The 18,468-nt window shown below is 42.4% G+C and overlaps 1 protein-coding gene across 7 annotated transcripts in view; it reads left to right on the top strand.

Annotated features, from left to right (window-relative positions):
- LOC125453068 (protein furry homolog) overlaps positions 1–18,468 on the top strand; it is a 301,124-nt gene that overhangs the window by 42,263 nt on the left and 240,393 nt on the right. For 6 of the 7 annotated variants that reach the window (XR_009445855.1, XR_009445856.1, XM_059646706.1 and 3 more), the window contains exon 2: positions 14,426–14,625. Coding sequence is in view for 5 of the 7 variants with exons in the window: in XM_059646706.1 (XP_059502689.1) it covers positions 14,426–14,625 (200 nt within the window). In the remaining 2 variants the exon portion in view is untranslated. Of the gene's footprint in view, positions 1–7,488; positions 7,631–14,425; positions 14,626–18,468 lie in introns of those variants that run through there. The other variant, XM_059646709.1, reaches the window with a different exon arrangement.

Consider the following 18,468-nt stretch of genomic DNA (forward strand, 5'->3'; position numbering starts at 1 on the left):
AAAAATACTTATAATCCTTTAAAGTGAATGGCAGGTCAGACGATTGTTCAGAATGTAAAGAACAGCTGAGAATTTCATAATTGTGGAATATCGCGTGTAGTACTGGGCTCCCTACTATAGGAAGAAAGTTTTGAAACTTGAAAGGGTTCAGAGAAAATTTAGAGGGATATTTTCTTGGTTGGAGGTATGAGTTACAAAAAGAAGCTGAATAGGCTGGGGCTGTTTTCCCTGAAATGTTGGAGGCTGAGGGGTGACCTTGTAGAGGTTTATAAAATCATTGGGACATGGAAAGGGTGAATAGCCAAGGCCTTTTCCCTTGGGTGGGGGTGTCCAATACTAGATGACATAGGTTTAAAGTGAGAGGGGGAAGATTTAAAAGGGACATAAGGGGCAATCTTTTCATGCAAAGGGTGATGTATGTATGGAATGAGATGCCAGAGGAAATGGTGGAGGCTGGTATAATTACAACATTTAAAAGGCATCTGGATGAGTGTATGAATAGGTAAGGTTTAGAGGGTTATGGGCCAAGTTAGGGATGTGGGAACTAGATTAATTTAGATATCTGGTCGGCATGGACGAGTTGGAAGAGAAGCGTCTCTTACCATGTTGTACAGCTGTATGACTTTATGATCTATTCATGAGGAAGAAGTTAGACTATGCAAGGAAGTTAGCTAGATTGGTAAACGTGGGTGGTACGAGTTTCTACAGATATTTGAAAACAAAGTAAGTAGGAGAGTTGTTCTTCTACAGAGTGAGAATGAGGAGCTAATAGCAGATTAAATGAACAATATTTTGCTTCTGTATTCTCTACAATATCACTGGAGAGGATATCAAAAAGTCATTCCAGTAAAAGTAGTAAATCAGGAGGTTGAAGGAGCAGAGGAACTTAGCGACATTGAGTGTGCACGCGCTTCAGTTAGTGTGTGCGCGCTTGAGTATGTGTGTGCACGCTTGAGTACGTGTCTGTGTGTGTGCGCGCGCACGCACGTGCTTCAGTACGTGCTGGAGTGCATGCGCTTGTCTATACGCGTGTATGCACCACACTTACATGCGTGTGTGTGTGTGTGCGCGCACGTGTGCGTGCTTGTCTCTGCATGTGTGTCCGTGCGCTTGTCTCTGCGCATGCATGCTGTGTGTGTGTGTGCGCGCGCGCGCTTGTCTCTGCACATGTGTCTGTGCCTGTGTGTGTGCGCATTTGTCTCTGCGCGTGTGTGTGCATGTGCGCATGTGTGTTTGAGTGCTTGAGTATGTTTGTGCATGCTTGTGTGTGTTTGCATGTGTGTATGTGTGCGCGTTTGAGTATGTCTGTTCGTGTGTGTGTGCGCGCGCGCGTGCATGCTTGAGTATGTGCTGGAGTGCATGCGCTTGTCTGTACGCATATATGCAGCGCACTTATCTGCGTGCATGTGTGCGCGCGTGTGTGCGTGCTGCAGTGCACGTGTGTGTATGTGCATGTCTGTGCGTGCGCTTGTCTCCGCACGTGTGTCTGTGCGCATGCTGCAGTGCGTGCGTGTGCGCGCGCGCTTTTCTCTGCAAGTGCGTGTGCGCGCGCGCTTTTCACTGCGCGTGCGTGTGCGCGCGTGCTTTTCTCTGCGCGTGCGTGTGCGCGCGCGCTTTTCTCTGCGCGTGCGTGTGCGCGCGCGCTTTTCTCTGCGCGTGCGTGTGCGCGCGCGCTTTTCTCTGCGCGTGCGTGTGCGCGCGCGCTTTTCTCTGCGCGTGCGTGTGCGCGCGCGCTTTTCTCTGCGCGTGCGTGTGCGCGCGCGCTTTTCTCTGCGCGTGCGTGTGCGCGCGCGCTTTTCTCTGCGCGTGCGCTTTTCTCTGCGCGTGCGTGTGCGCGTGCGCTTCTCTGCGCGTGCGTGTGTGCGCGCGCGCTTCTCTGCGCGTGCGTGTGTGCGCGCGCGCTTCTCTGCGCGTGCGTGTGTGCGCGCGCGCTTCTCTGCGCGTGCGTGTGTGCGCGCGCGCTTTTCTCTGCGCGTGCGTGTGTGCGCGCGCGCTTTTCTCTGCGCGTGCGTGTGTGCGCGCGCGCTTTTCTCTGCGCGTGCGTGTGTGCGCGCGCGCTTTTCTCTGCGCGTGCGTGCTTTTCTCTGCGCGTGCGCGCTTTTCTCTGCGCGTGCGCGCTTTTCTCTGCGCGCGCGCGCGCGCTTTTCTCTGCGCGTGCGCGCGCGCGCGCGCGCTTTTCTCTGCGCGTGCGCGCGCGCGCGCTTTTCTCTGCGCGCGCGCGCGCGCTTTTCTCTGCGCGTGCGCGCGCGCGCTTTTCTCTGCGCGTGCGTGTGCGCGCGCGCTTTTCTCTGCGCACGCGCTTGAGTACGTGTGTGTGCGCATGCGCGCATGCTTGAGTACGTGCTGGAGTGCATGCGCTTGTCAATACGCATGTATGCAGTGCACTTATTTGCGTGCATGTGTGTGTGTGTGTGTGCGTACTGCAGTGCGTGTGTGTGTGCACACGCGCCTGTCTCTGCACGTGTGTCCGTGCGTTTGTCTCTGCACGTGCGTGCTGCAGTGCATGTGTGCACGCGAGTGTATGTGTTTGAGTGCTTGAGTATGTTTGTGCGTGCGTCTGTGTCAGCACGCTTGAGAGTGTGTGAGTGTGAATGACTGTGAGGGTTCTGTTGGACTACAACCTGGTGTCTTGTTCTTTTCATTTTGTTCACTCCAGTCCAACACCGGCACATCCAATCACAGCTTTCTTACTCCTCCCCTGTTTATTCCTCACACACCTTCAAATGATATGACACGTGGAATTTCACTGCCACTGTTTTGTCACACTGGGAATAAACCAGTGCACCAAAATATTATAATGCGGGGTCTTTTTGAATCTTTTCTTGCATCTAGATCATGTTGCTTCCTCCTCACATTCAGCTGTGGTTGCAAAAGGTTATTAACTTGTTTACATCCTTCCCTTGGATAACTTTGATGGATGCCTTCTGAGCTGCTAGGGTCGAAAGCTCTGCTGTGGTAGAAGCCTCCTACACGGTAGCAGAAGGTCCTTGCAAGATAAGCCTTGATCAGAGAGATAATTCAGTGACTGTGCAGAAGGTTGTTTAAGAGTTAAGACAAGAGAGAATGGGTAACCTAATCCTCAGCATTAGCGTTGAGTACATACAGACATTGGCCCACATTGGCAACACCTCATCCATTGTTATTAATGGTGACAGTTCTCAAGTCCCAGCATCACTGGCAGATGAGATGTTGCTGATGCAGAAACTTGCCCAATTCTACCCTCTTCTTCCCCCCCCCCCCCCCCCCCCACCCCACCATCTCGAGTAAAATATACTAAATATGCTTCTGGTGAACGTTCAGTGGAAAGAGCACCCCTAGCTACCATGCACTCTGATCGATGCAAAACTATATTGCTGACTTGAATCTTTCCTAATTATTCTTTGCTTGTGTCCTAGACCCTAAAGTCTATAATTTTCTCCCTAAATTTTTCACATGTCTATGATTCTTTCTTTAAGAAGCTTGTCAAAACATACATTTTTTGATCAAAACTTTGACTGTAAACGTTAATATTTCATGTGGTTTCAAATTTTATCTTTCAATGTTCCTGTGAATTGCCTTGGAACCTTTTTATTACAATAAACAAAAACTCCCCATTAGTTGTTGTTGCAGTATCACAAATAATTTTACTCAAGAAGTGTTCTTGTTTGACGTTGTGTTTTTCTGCAGGAATGTAATAAATACTTACGGGAAAAAAATCGGCAGTGGCTTCTAGTACTCACTCTGTGTTCGAGTTTCCTGTGGGATTTCTAAACTTGTCAACATATTCTTATTTCAACTGCAAGAGGTCAATATTGGGACCTTTGCTTTCTCTGGTTGGGTATTGGTGTACAGGGGATAATTTCAAAGTTTAAAAATAGTAATCAGTAAGAAGTCCAAAAACTAGAAGCTGATGCTAAACTTGCATTAAACATAAATTAGATTTTAGCTGGAGTATTGTATACAGTTCAGGGTACCATCCTTCAGCAATGTGAACATATTGGTAAGAGTGCATCAGATGATCTGTGCTGGGGCCACAATTATTTGACATACATATTAATGACATGGATGAGGAAAGTGAATGTACTACTAACAAGTTTGTGGATGGCACAAACACAGGTGGGAAGGCAAATGGTGAGGATGATACAGAGTCTAAAGAGGGATATGGACAGGTTAGTTGACTGTGCATAAACTGGGCAGATGGAATATAACGTGGGAAAATGTGAGGTTAAATACATTAGCAGGAAGAATAGAGGAGTTGAATACTATTTAAATGGTGAAAGACAGCGGAAAGCTACAGAAAGAGCGATTTGCGAGTCCTCATCCATGAATCACAAAATGCTGGGATCCAAGTTCAGCAGGCAATTGGGAAGTCATAGGATTGAGATTGGCCTCAATCTCAAAGGGAGTGGAATATTCTCATCTTTTTTGGGCCCCTTACCTAAGGAAAGATCTATTGACATTGGATGCCATCAAGGGAATGTTCACTGGACTGATACCAGGTCTGGAGGCACTGTCATGTGACAAGAAGTTGAGTGAATTAGGTCTCTACTCGTTGGAATACAGAAGACTGAGATCCAAACTTAGTGAAACATAAACAATTCTTAGAGGATTTGACAGCATAAATGCAGAAAGGTTGTGTCTCATTATAGGTGAGTCTAGGACCAAAGGGCATAATCTCAGAATAAGATGTCACAGGTTTAATACAGAGATGAAAAGGAATTTCTTCTCAGAGGGTTATGAATTTGTTGAATTTGTTACAAGAGGGCTGTTGAGCCTGGGCCATTAAGTATTTTCAGGACTAAGGTAGACAGATTTTTGATCAGTAAGATAATCGAGAGTTATGTGGAAAAGGCAGAAAAGTGGAGTTGATAATTATCAAATCAGCCATGGGTTCATGAAATGGCTGGAATGCAGACATGATGAGCTAACTGGTCCACTTCTGTTCCTATGTCTTATGGTCTGATAAGAGGTTTACAAGAATAATTCAGACAAATATTAGTTGTGCAGATGTAGCGGCAAAGGTGGAATTGTTTACCTTGAGGAGGAGAAGGCAAAGGAGATTAGATTAAAATTTTCAAAATCATGAGGGATCCAGACAAAGTAGATAAGGAAAACTGTTATGATTCGTAAAAGGAAGCAATCTGCAAAAGCAGCAAATTCATGTAAGAGATAGTAAAAACTGTCGATGCTGGAGTCACAGATAACACAGTATGGAGCTGGAGGAACACAGCAGACCAGGCAGCATCAGAGGAGCAGGAAAGCTGACGTTTCAGTCGGGACTCTTCAGAAATGGGTGAGGGGGAAGGGAGCTCTGAAATAAATAGAGAGAGGAGGAGTGGGGCTGGGGCAAATAGGTGTGATGGTGATTGGTGAGTGCAGGTAGGCAGTAGTGGGGATCAGTCAGTGAGGTGGGAGGGGCAGATTAGTGGGAGACAAGATGGACAGGTTGTGTTAAGTCAAGGAGGCAGGGATGAGAGGCAGGCTTGGTCATGGGATGAGGCCGGGGTTGGGGAGATCTTGAAGCTGGTAAAGTCCACATTGAGACCATTGGGTCGTAGGCTCCCAAGGTGGAATGTGAGATGCTGCTCCTCCAGTTTCCGAGTGGCATCATTGTGACACTGGAGGAGGTTCAGGATGAACATGTTGTCCAGGGAGTGGCGGGGTCGGGGGTGGGGGGGGGGGGGTGGGGTTGAAGGTGTTGAACTGGAAGGTGTTGTCGTTTGTCACGAACAGAGCGCAGCTGCTCTACAAAGCGGTCTCCGAGCCTCCACTTAGCCTCTCCAAATTGGTGAGCCCACAATGGGAGCAGCAGAAGCAGTAGACCACATTAATGGATGTACAGGTGAACATCTGTCTGATATGGAAGTTTTTTTTTTGTTCCTTGGATGGAAGTGAGGGAGGAGGTGGAGAGGCAGGTGTAGGACTTCCTGCGGCTGCGAGGAAAGGTGCTATGGGTTGTGGAGCTAGTGAGGAGTGTGGAGTGGACAAGGGAGTTACAGAGAATGGTCCCTACGGAAGGCAGATGGGCTGGGGAGGCAAATATATCCTTGGTTGTGGGGCCAGATTGCAGGTGGCGGAGAATGATACATTGAATCCTGAGGTTAGTGAGGTGATACGTGAGGACGAGGAGGATTCTGTCTTTGTTTTTGTTGCGGGGAGGAGTTTGAGGGCAAAGGTGTGGGAACTGTAAGAGATGCAATTGAATGAAGTGAAGTGGGGGGGATGTCGTGGTCCTTAAAAAGAGGACATCTTGGGACTGGAACGCCCCATCTTGGGAGCATACGCGGCGGCGGTGGAGGAATTAGGGGTAGGGGATCACGTTCTTGCAGGAAGATAGGTGAGAGGAGGTGTAATGCAAGTAGCCTTGGGAGTCGGTCGGCTTGAAATAGATATCAGTTTTGAGGCGGCCACCGAAGGTGGAGACAGAGAGGTCCAGGAAGGAGAGAGAGGATCGGAAATGGCCCAGGTGGACTTGAAGTTGGGGTGAAAGGTGTTAGTAAAGTTGATGAACTGTTCAAGCTCCTCGCGGGAGCACGAGGCAACACCGATACAAGTCATCGGTGTAGCAGCGGAAGATGTAGGGGATGTAGCAGCGGAAGAGGAGCTATTCCACGTTTCATACGAAGAGGCAGGCATAGCTTGGGACCGTGTGGGTTCCCCTGGTCACCCTCTTAGTCTGTAGGAAGTGGAGAATGATACGTTGAATCCGGAGGTTAGTGGGGTGGAGTCGAAGGGGAAGTTGTTAAGGGTAAGGACGAGTTCATGTAAATTCATAAAAGATTTGCTTTTCACGTAGCCAGTGGTTAGTGCTTAGAAGGCATTGCCTGAAAGTGTGGCGGGGCAGGATCAGTCAAGGCATTTGAGGCTATTAATGATTGTTTCTATTCAAATAATGTTTAGACCTCTGTGTAAGACACACCTACTCCAGAGATATGTTATGACTCTTCTGAACAGGTTGACTAAAAATATCTAGAAATATGTGCAGGGTTACAGGAAAGGCCAGATATGGCCCAAAAGTCCTAAAGATCAGATCAGTCAAAGAGCGAATGCCAACATGATGGGTTGAATGTTTTGCACTGTGATTCTGTGAAACTTCTGGTATGTTACTGTTATATTAGCAATAATAAACATATACAATTATCAGTGTTTAGTTCTTTAATTTAAATAGTACACTGAATATTTGAAATTGTTTTGGAGGGTAACAACTGTTTTTAATAGATAACAGCACTAGTGCCATCTACACTTTTAGACATTTTAGTAATCCACAGCTTAGTATGTACTGGATAAATATAGATATTCGGCCACTATGCATGTTGTAGTCCATCATCATGTACTTCAGCTAAAAATTGTCCTTTCTCTGACCTTCAGTTGTGGAAAGCTCAACTACGGAACAGAAAGGCATAGACAGTGTTGCAATAAAACGTCCCTTCAGAACAGCTTGTTTTTAAAAATGCTAAAATATTGTCAAACTTTACGTTCTGTGCCACTTACCGCAGGAAATGGCTGACAACATGCTTGAGCAAATATTTAGATACATCTTTTTAGCTTGAAAAGAATTATAGCAATTACATTACACTTAATCTGGATCCAATGGAGATTTCAGCAACCTGCTGGAGAAAAGCCACTGTGATCAGCTTGATAAAAGGGCTTGGTAGGTATTCTGTACTCTTGCATTTTTAATCTTTGTGTGAGACAGACTATATCAACTACAGGCAACGAAAGAAAATTTGAAGTTGTTTCAAGGTTATCCAGCGAAATAGGGTAGCAACCATAAAACAATAAAATGAATCACTAATATTACAGTGTAACTGTGGAATAGCCAAAGACTGTAAAGTAAATTATTTCAAATTAATGAAATGATTTTACATATCTGCTTTGAATTAGAAAATTAACTGTTCACCCTGGCCTTTGGAATGATATGGTGAATACATCTGTAGTTTTAAATCACAGCAATGCAGATAAAATTAAAAACAAATTATCCAGTGGCTGCCTTTGCACCAGTTATGTGCAAATTCAAAGGTGAATCTTTGGCCTAAAGGTTGCTTTGATTTGTTTTCTACTGTTCCTTTTTGGTAATTTTTGGATTTGGAATATTAACAGCTACAATTAGATTTAATTAGATGTTGATTTCTGTTTTTAAAAATGAAATCCTCTTAATTCCATAGATGGATGTAAAGTTTCAAAACCTTTTTCCTGCTATTTCTGATATCTTGTGGGCCAACTTTAGAAGCTATAGTTTTAAGTGCACAATTTAACTGTATATAAATGGATGTGTCAATGAAAGGAATCCAACAGCATATTTACCCAGGGAGATTGAATTCAGGTCTGCCAAGCTTGTATGAAATGAATTCATTTTCTTTAGTGTTGATAGCTGCTGCTGTGCTAAATAAAGATCCAGCACCTGACAGTATCAAATTACCCGTGCGATGCGAGTGCAAATGAATTAGTAACAGCAGAATTCTGTGAGAAAACAGGATCTTAATTGTCTGATTCAATTTTATTTGCATTAAGATGATTGAAAGGCCTCACGTTGCAACTGTTTTAGATCCATTAGATTTGAATTTAAATAACTGAGAGCAACTCAGGTTCCTGCCAAAAATTATTTCTGATTATCGGCAGTGTTCCACAGTTTGTAATTAAAAATAGCATAGATGACCAACATTGTTTGGAGAAATGTAAATGCCCAAGTGTATGGGTTAGCTTGATGCATTCATGTGATTTCTATCTCTACAGTAAGTGTCTTTGTGTGCAGTTAGAGGCAACCACTTAAACACCCATCACTTGTATTATGGTAGCAGAGTGGTGAAGCTGAAAATATAAGTATTTTCAAAGCTGTAAGAGAACCAGCTATCAAAAGAAACAGTGAAATGTAAGTTTGAAAGTCTGCAACTTTGAATTACTGTATGAATGAAAAGAACTGCACTTTCAGTCCTCACTGCTGTTGAAATGAAAGAAAAAGAAGCCTATTTGAAATAGGAACAGGGTAGACCTCCTCGAACGTGCACCGTCATTCACTCGGATCATGGCTGCTGCATAAATAATTTCTGATAAGCGGCAATGTTCCACAGCGTATTTTTAAAAATGGTATTGACGACCTGTAACCCTTGAATCCCGACTGACCAAGAATCTATCTCAGGCTTGAATATATGTAAGGGCTCTGCCTCCACAGTTCTCTGTGGCAAGGTGTTCTAAAGAGTGGATCCCCTGAGAGAAGAAATTCCTTCTCATCTCATCTTAAATTAGCGCCCCTTTATTCTGAGACTGTGCCCTCTGGTCCGAGACTATCCCTTGAGGGGAAATGTCCTCTGAACATTCACCATGTCAAGCCACTTAAGAATCCTATACAGTTTCAATGAGATTACTTCTCCTTCTTCCAAACTTCAATGAGTGTAGTCCCAACTTATTTAGCCTTTGTTCATAAGAAAATCCCTCCATACTGGGGAAGATCCTAATGAACCTTCTCTAAACTGCCTCCAATGAATTAATATCTTACATATAAAACAGATCTGGAATTCAAACCCCCCCAACTCCCCAGCTGTTCTATCGCCTCCCAGGAGGTTGACATTTCACATTTAAGTAGGAGCCATTCCAATGGTGATTGTTTGGCATTGCTACCAAAGTGGTCAATTAAATGCCTTAATTGTCCTAATGGTCACCTACCTCCCTGCAGCAGCCATCTTCATTCCCTCCTCTTCCTGAGAATTTCCTTGGAGATGGAAGGATGTGTGGTAAGCATCTTATTGCATTTTCCCTCCTAATTTCTTAATGCACCCATTAACACTGTTTTGATACCCCTTCAATGAAGCCAGGAATGTAGGCCCGTTTATGCTGTCAGACCTACTGAGTGATTCCAGGGACTTCAGTTTTCATTTTAGGTTTTCGGTGTTTATTGTATTTTACATCTGTGGAAAATCGGGCTTATCTGGCTTATCTACTTTAACCTAAGTATATCATTATTTTCACTGCTCCCACTCAGTTACACCACCCCCTAACAAATATCAATAAAACCTGAAAGGGAGACCCTGACAACAATCCAAAGCAAAGTACTGTGGGATGCTGCAAGTCTGGAATAAAGAGAGATATTGCAGTTCTGGCAGCATGTGTAGGAAAACAATGTTAACATTTGGAATTTTCAGTTCTACATAAGTATTGTTTTGGATCCAAAATATTCAGTTTGTTTCTTTGTTTTTATTTCCTCTGTTCCACGTGTCTAATCACTGACTCTAGGAATTACCAGGAAGAAGTGTATTCTATTACATTAGGCAATACAGTCCACTAAATTTCAAAATAGGAGGTGTGGTGTAGTATTATATTCTAGTTGATTTTTAACCAGCATCACTGGGCACAGCAAAATGTATAGGCCTTAATTATTATAACTCTTTCAGCTGACCTATACACAGTTCTCTACGGCTCTCACTATTGGATTGTTGAATATTTTGGGAAGTTAAAATTTTCTGTTTTATATCTAGAAGTCTAAGCAGATGAGGTGATGCTGTCCCCAGCAGTAAAGACTTGACAGAGCCTACTCTGATCAGTTGGTTCACCCCACAGTGATTCAGTGACCCTTGAGCTGTTAGTTGGCTTATGGCTACTTCCATTAGGAAGAAGCCCTTTTTCTAAGAATTGCCAATCCGTCAAATGGTCTGCTGCTGTTTAGTCACAGAAATGCTAAGGGAAACAATAAACATTACTGGGACTACTGGAGAATAAAATTCCATTCACAAAACATTACCAAATGCTGGTCAATTTAGTTTCTAGAATTTTCCTTGCCTTTTTCAGTATTTTCAGTATTCGTGTCTTTCATTGCACAATCAATTTTGATTGGGCATGATTCTTAAGGTTGTCCTGTGTGCCTTTGCATACACCCTCCTGCTCTGAGTCCAAAATTAATCTTCACCACTGTTATGCATCTCCAAACTCAATCTTGCCTTGACCGCTGACAAGAGCACCATCTTGACCTGAACCAGTAAAATTGTGAACCGGGTCAGAAAATGACAGTCTTGAAGGTATTCATTGCTTTTAAAAGGGGTTGGGAAAAAAACACATCAATCAAAATATCTTAAACCAGGTCCCAAACACAATCAAAGTCTGTCTTTTGTAATAGTAGAGAAATTAGGATTCCCAAAAAAGACCGCCCCAAGCATATTTATGTTGCCATTTGTCATCTACCAGCTGTTTATATGTCAAATAATGGCACCTTCTCAAATTTCCTCCCAACCTTGTTACCGTGCAGGCATATGTTCCACCAGCTCCTTCTGCATGCCCCACCTTGACTGGAACCAAAGTTTCCCTTACATATTCTTCCACTGAAATTGCCACCTTTCTGATCTAAACAGTGATTTCCTACCTTTCCCAGTCACCATAAGCAAGGTGACTTTAAACTTAATCTACTCTGTGATTGGGATCTTATGCATGTTATAAATCAGAGGTTCCCCTAAGTAAATCTTCGAAAAGCCCTTTAGTAAAACTCATACAGAGGTGTTAGAATAGCTAAAGGTTTATGTCATTCATTCCTCATTCTTATCTAACCTATCCCATCACCTTCACCCCCACCCTCAAGCTTCTACTCTTGTCAGCTAAGCACTAACAATTAATGCTAGACCTAAAAATGAACTTGTACTTCTCCCACAACAAGGGATTCATTATATAAATACCAGCACTGCTCTATGAGCTACATGCACTATACTTGTCTGAATCTATGACAATGTCTCTGAGGTACCAAACTACTTGCCCCTGTCATGTTCCAAATAACATCTGTGGTCTACCTCATACCAGCACTCTGAAATGCATTAGTGACCATGTTGCTCAGCACCTGTATTCTGGGACGTTAAAAGAAGGAGATAAAATTATGGTTAATGCTCACATTGTTAATACATCCTACTGTTCAGTCCTGAGGGCACCTAGACAACACAGGAAAATCTTTACTGCATGGATATATTCAAACTACAAATCCACCACATTGTGGTTAAAATTAATACACATAAAATTACTAATCTACATAATATAAGCATAACCAATGATTCTGATCACACAAATATCACTAGTATTTCACAATATTGAGGAAGATTGCTGCCTTGAGGTAAAAGTAACATTAAGGTTTAGCCATTGTAAAAAACAGTCAGCCTTAAATTCCATTGAAATTGATTCCAAATGCAGTAATTAGGGGAACACAGAGATTCTGTTAATCCAAAAGAGTGCAGATTGATGTCCGTTTAGATATTGCTGCAGCTGGCCATGTACTTTGTGAGGTCAATCTCACAACAATTTGCTAAGCTGTTTGAATATTGTGTTGGTCTTCTTTCTGATTCAGTTCAAGAATGTTGGCATCCCAGTGACATCAGACAACCACCAGTTTCTGTCAAGGTGAATTTTTTGGCTTGAACGAGTTGCTCTCTTAAAAACCAGGACCAGGTGACAAGTGGCCAGAATGGGGCAATTGTTGAATTTTACAATATTAATTTCTCACTTCATTCTTGCTAGGCGGATGAGTTACAAAGCTAATTTTTCAATTGCCTATAGAGGTGATCTGGTGCAGGTATATGCTGAATGTAGTGCATGTTAGTCTTCCAACACTTTGATCGTGTGCTGGAATTCTTTTCAAGAGGGAGTGCACTGAGGAACCCACTGCACAGTTCCAATCAATTTATTAAGAAGCTGCAGAATAACAGTTGAATTTTCAACTCTAAAACAAATAGAGGGTTCTGGTAGGATAGTAGTAGTGTCCAATGTTCCCTCTAAATTGTGTATGTGCAGTGGCTCCAAGGCTCAGCCCATGGCGATTGGCCTCAGCTTGTCAACTACAGCATCGACTTCTGGTTCAGGAAGTTGTTGCCATGCATAGATCTCAGAGGTCCACAAAGCCAGCAAGAAAATTAGAAGAAACACCTTGTAGTGTTCCTATCTCTAGGATCAGAAGGTCCATGTTCAAGTCTGACCTCCCTAGGAGATGTGTCTGAACAGGGTGATTTTGAGCAAATCAAACAAAGTGACAAGCACTCTTATATCACTGTAGTAGCGGCACTATCTCTAGGCTAGAAATGCTGGGCTCCAATTCCAACTGCTACATAACCGTGTCATAACATGTCTGAAAAAGTGATTTTTATAAATTTTCAAAGTTCTGATGGAACAGTGGAAGTGTCTCTACCCCTGAAGCAAACAACGCAGGCTCAAGTCCCACTTCGTTAATATAACAAGTAGCTGCAGTCAAGCGTCACTGCATCTAAGTTGCAAAGTAACTGATATATACATGTACTTCTAAAACTTGCTCAATATATATCATCTAGCTTTCTTTTCTGGTGAAGTATTTAAAAGCTTGAGCATTGATATCTTTTGGTGCAACAGCAAAAGTAAGTAAGGGTGAAGAGTTGGGCACATATTTGTCTCCAACAGCTGTGCAGTATATTGGGAAGGTGCAGTAAAGAGAGGTATTATTAGTATTGATTGTGAAATATCTTGGGTAAGGAAGGATAGTTATTTTGAAGTGTTCGAACAGCGACAAGAAGCTACCATTGCTTGAGCTGAATAGATTGATTACTGAGGAGCAAACATATTTGTGTGGAGTATCAGGCTATAAGACTGCTGCATTCCTGCCTGCTCCATTCCTCTGGACAGTGGCAAGCCCAGTACTGACAGCCATATGCCTTATAATATCTCCCTCCAGGACTACTTCACACCTCCTATCCCTAATTGCACGTTGAGCTTGCCTCCAAGCCAGTTATAAAATTGCATTTTAGCACTGTGGACTTGGAGGGTCTGGGTCCAAAAATGATCTGGCTGTCAGATTCTCAACAGGATTGAAAATCTACCCAATGAAAATCAAAGCCAATGTAACTGATGCAATTGATTTCTGTTCACTCGCTACTTTTAGGTCACAGCAAAAAAAACATAAACAATGTGGACCACTTTTCAACCTCCACTTCAGTGCAAGAGACCAACGAGCTGTTTTGTGCCAGCATGTTAACTTTAACACAAAGCAATGCATGAAAACCAAAAAAGAAAGGCTGATCCAATTCAAACTTTAGTCCCTTTGAATATCTGGTAAATCCTGTTGCTACATCTCTTCAAAAGCAATGCTGTTTAGCCAGATCTGTTTAACCTGAACTTCACTGAACATTCCTATTCCATGAAGCAAGTGATTCGATAAGGATAAAATATATGGAAGAGGAGCATTTTGAATGCTTCTCTTACTGTTGCACTAAAAGATATCAATGCTCAAGCTTTTAAATACTTCACCAGAAAATACAGCTGGATGATATATATTGGGCAAGTTTTTTTAGAAGTAAATGTATTAATCACTTACTTTGCAGCTTAGATGCAGTGATGCTTGACTGCAGCTACCTGTTATATTAATGAAGTGCAATCTTGAAAACATAATTTAAAAGAAAGGTTTGTATGCTAAAGGTGTTTTCCAGACAGCTTACCGAATATTGTGGCTTTTCTCCCCCAGCTTCTCCAGTCGGCAACGGATATATCAAACCATCAGCAACACCTGCAAGCAGCTTACAGGGTGATAGAGGACCACCAACCATGATGCCCATAAATGTTGACCCTGATATTAAGTCAGGGGAATATGTCTTAAAAAGCGTGTTTGCCAACTTTACTACTCAAGCTGAAAGAAAGATTCGCATTATTATGGCCGAACCGTTGGTAAGTTGGAGGGAAAAAAAGGTCTGTAAAATGTATAGATTCTTGATAGCTTTATTTTCCGAGCCAGATTTTTTAAAATGCTTTTGGCTATTTTGCTTATAAATGTTATTACAGGCCTATATTAAAAAAGAACACTAGTGTTATTTCTTGCTGTCAGGTAAAAATTAAGATTCTTTTAAAAACACATGGGGACAAAGCATCTTCTTCAGAATATCACTGTCATGAAGTACCCAAGTAGTGAGTTGAGGTGTACAATTTCAGCCTTCTATTTGACATTTGTTCATTCGTTAAAGTTTGAATGTTGGTAGTTTGGATGCATATTTTATTTCCAGAACTGAACTCTGAGCTCCTCCATTAGGAAGGGAATGTACCACCTGCACTGGCATAAATGTGGATCTGGCTACAGCATGGTTAGTGTTTTACCTTCCAACGTGTGATTAAACTGCTTGTATAAAATAGATTTTGTTCTCAACTTCTTAAAGCCTACATGTCTGTCCTTAGAAGTGTAGTGAGAAGTTGTTCTCCTCTAGCAAACTGACTCCACTCACTAGTGGTAGCAGTTGCACTATTAAAGGTTTCTTTACCCCATTCTCTATCTTAGCTGAAGTGTGAGTACTTAAACTGGAACTTGACAGTAGAGGGAGTGTGAAGATTCCTTCTCAGAAGCATTCACCACTTGTGATGTCTAACTTCTTAAGTCCTGTAATTGTAGGGGAGAACCTGAAGGAAAGGGACGGATGTTGATATCAGAAGAGGCTGGCCAGTAATAGATAAGAGTCATCAGAATGCAAGTTGATGCAGTTAAGCTGTGTGTTTATGGTTTTGACAGAGGCCCTTGAAATAATGCAAATAATATGCAGAATGCCTATATATGTGTCTAGCCTCAAAATGCCATTAAGGGACACTAACCTAAAGCTCGGGCTTCTCTTGTTAATGCTGCCTCATGACATTAATGATCTTGCTTCTCTCCTTATGGCTGTGCACTCATTACCTTGCAAAGAGAGTTTTTATTGTGCAGGTGTGTGAGGCTACTGCCTGTTGTGCAAAGGCTATATATGGCACTTATCTATCAACATGGGCTTCACTTAGATCTCCTTTCTCACCACAGATAAAACTAGAACTTAACTGGAACTCCAGATGTCTTGTCCTTTCCTCACACTGGTATTGCCTAACACACAGCATCAACAATGCAGGGGCTAGTGAGTGTTAATGCAGGCCTAGAAATCCTTAATTGAGCTGCTGGGTGTGTTTTTTCCATGAAAATTAACAATCTTTTAATGGAAGGATATCAACTGCTCAAAAGAGACCGAGATCGCAGAGCTCATGTCCTCTGTGGGCTACACTTACCATAACAGGGTGCCTAAACCCTCAGAAAGCTCTGTCAGATCTTCATACAATGCTAACCAATGATATCGAAGTGGATATTGCTGCCTGACAAACGACTCCAGGAACCCCTCATCTTCCTGGGGTTCAGCATCATCTGGATCTCCCTCATAGCTTTTAAGTGTCAGAAACCTGGAATGTCACGGCCTGTAATAATTACCGTGGTGATTCTGCAGTTCTCCTTCCTTCTTGATGTAATAGTTTTGCTAGATGTGTGCATTCCCACCATACCATCCTGCCACCAACACACAACTGATCCTGATATCCTTACTTGGTTCTTCAGTTGGGATAACAGGTGTATGTGTAATAAAACAACTGTGGAAGCAGAAGTCAAAATTTTTAAAGGCTTTTATTGGAATCTTCTTGAGGCCTTCTTGATTTTTGGTGGCTACTTCTTAATTTTGATGCACCACTTTTTCACTAACTCACTTATTAGCTGATGTGGTCAAGTAGCAACATCAATTTCTATCTTTGTGTCTGTCTACAAGATGCTCTGCAGAAATTCACCAAGGCTCTTTAGACAAGTGCCTTCCAAACCCATGACCACTTCCAACTTAAAGGACAAGGGCTGCAAGTACATGGGAATAGCACCACCTGCAAATTCAATTCCAAGGCACTCCTGATACTGACTTGGAAATGTGTTGCCGTTCCTTCAATGTTGCTGCGTTGAAATCCTGGCATTCCCTCCTTCACTGCAATTTGGGCCTACCTATAATAATGGATTGCAGTAGAACAAGAACTCATTTCAGCATCACCTTCTGTAGATTGTGAAGTTTGAATTCAGTTAATAAAGAAGTCACTAGTGGGAATAGTCTACAGGCTCCCCCTAACAGTAGCCAGAATGTGAGACAAAGTATACAAGGAGAAATTTTGAATGCCTGTGATAAAGGGACAGCAATAATCACAGGTGACTTTAATCTATGTACATATACTGGAAAAATTGAATTGGGGCTAGTATACCTTAATTGTACTGCTGCCTCTGGGCCAGGAAGACTGAGTTCAAATCCCACCTGCTTCAGAGATGTCACAATATGTCAGAACAGATTGGTTATTAAATTTAAAAAGAATGTAATTGACAGTATTCAATTTAAAAGCCTGAAATTTAGAGGCCTCTTCCTTTCATCTAATTCAACACCTGGTTTCTTTTGTTAATCACAGTTGAAACATTTTTTCCTTGCTTAGTTTTTATACATTAAGAGAAAGTGTTGTTGTTCTAAACTATGTAACTGTGCTCTAAGTGTTAAATGCCAATCTACCTCAAACCTTTCTAATATAATTTCCTAATCCACTACAGCCAATTTTTCTCTCATAATTTAACAGATTCCTTTGTTTAGATTTAAGTTCCTGATCTTAACTAAAATTCTAAGTTATCATGGTCACTCTTTCCTCAAGCCTCCTTTACAACAATGTTGTTAATTATCCCCTTTTACATTGCACATACAGGTCAAAAATAGCCTTTTTTCCTGTTTGTTCCTCAATATACCACTGTAGAAAATCACATGCATGTATTTCAAGAATTCATTGGCCAAAACATTAGCGCTAATTAACTTTAACTAGTGCATATGTGGATTGAGATCCCCATGATTGCTGCATTCTTCTCATTACAGTAGCCTGTTCAAATCGCACCCATTTCCCTCTGTGAGTGTTTCTCTTGTGTCCATAGATAGACTGTACCCTTTCAATAAGTGATGGCTAATTTTAAGTGCCATCAGAAAAGCTGAATTTCCACCTTACCAATGTCACCCATGCACCCTTTAAGGTACTCAATTTGATTTCTGGATTCTAGTTCCTTTATTTATGTCTTTTCTTTCTAATAACTTAACCAATTTAATTTCCTCTTCTACTACAATTGCTCCTCGTATCTGGTATTACTTATGATATATTTTCCTTTATTTGTATATTGACTTCATATAGAGCATAGAACATAGAACATTACAGCACAGTACAGGCCCTTCGGCCCTCGATGTTGTGCCGACCTGTCATACCGATCTCAAGCCCATCTAACCTACACTATTCCATGTACGTCCGTATGCTTATCCAATGACGACTTAAATGTACCTAAAGTTGGCGAATCTACTACCGTTGCAGGCAAAGCGTTCCATTTCCCTTACTACTCTGAGTAAAGAAACTACCTCTGACATCTGTCCTATATCTTTCACCCCTCAATTTAAAGCTATGCCCCCTCGTGCTCGCCGTCACCATCCTAGGAAAAAGGCTCTCCCTATCCACCCGACCTAACCCTCTGATTATTTTATATGTTTCAATTAAGTCACCTCTCAACCTTCTTCTCTCTAACGAAAACAGCCTCAAGTCCCTCAGCCTTTCCTCCATAAGACCTTCCCTCCATACCAGGCAACATCCTCGTAAATGTCCTCTGCACCCTTTCCAAAGCTTCCACATCCTTCTTATAATGCGTTGACCAGAACTGTACGCAATACTCCAAGTGCGGCCGCACCAGAG

Source organism: Stegostoma tigrinum, chromosome 6 (genome assembly GCF_030684315.1).
Source record: "Stegostoma tigrinum isolate sSteTig4 chromosome 6, sSteTig4.hap1, whole genome shotgun sequence".
NCBI classification, from domain to species: domain Eukaryota; kingdom Metazoa; phylum Chordata; class Chondrichthyes; order Orectolobiformes; family Stegostomatidae; genus Stegostoma; species Stegostoma tigrinum.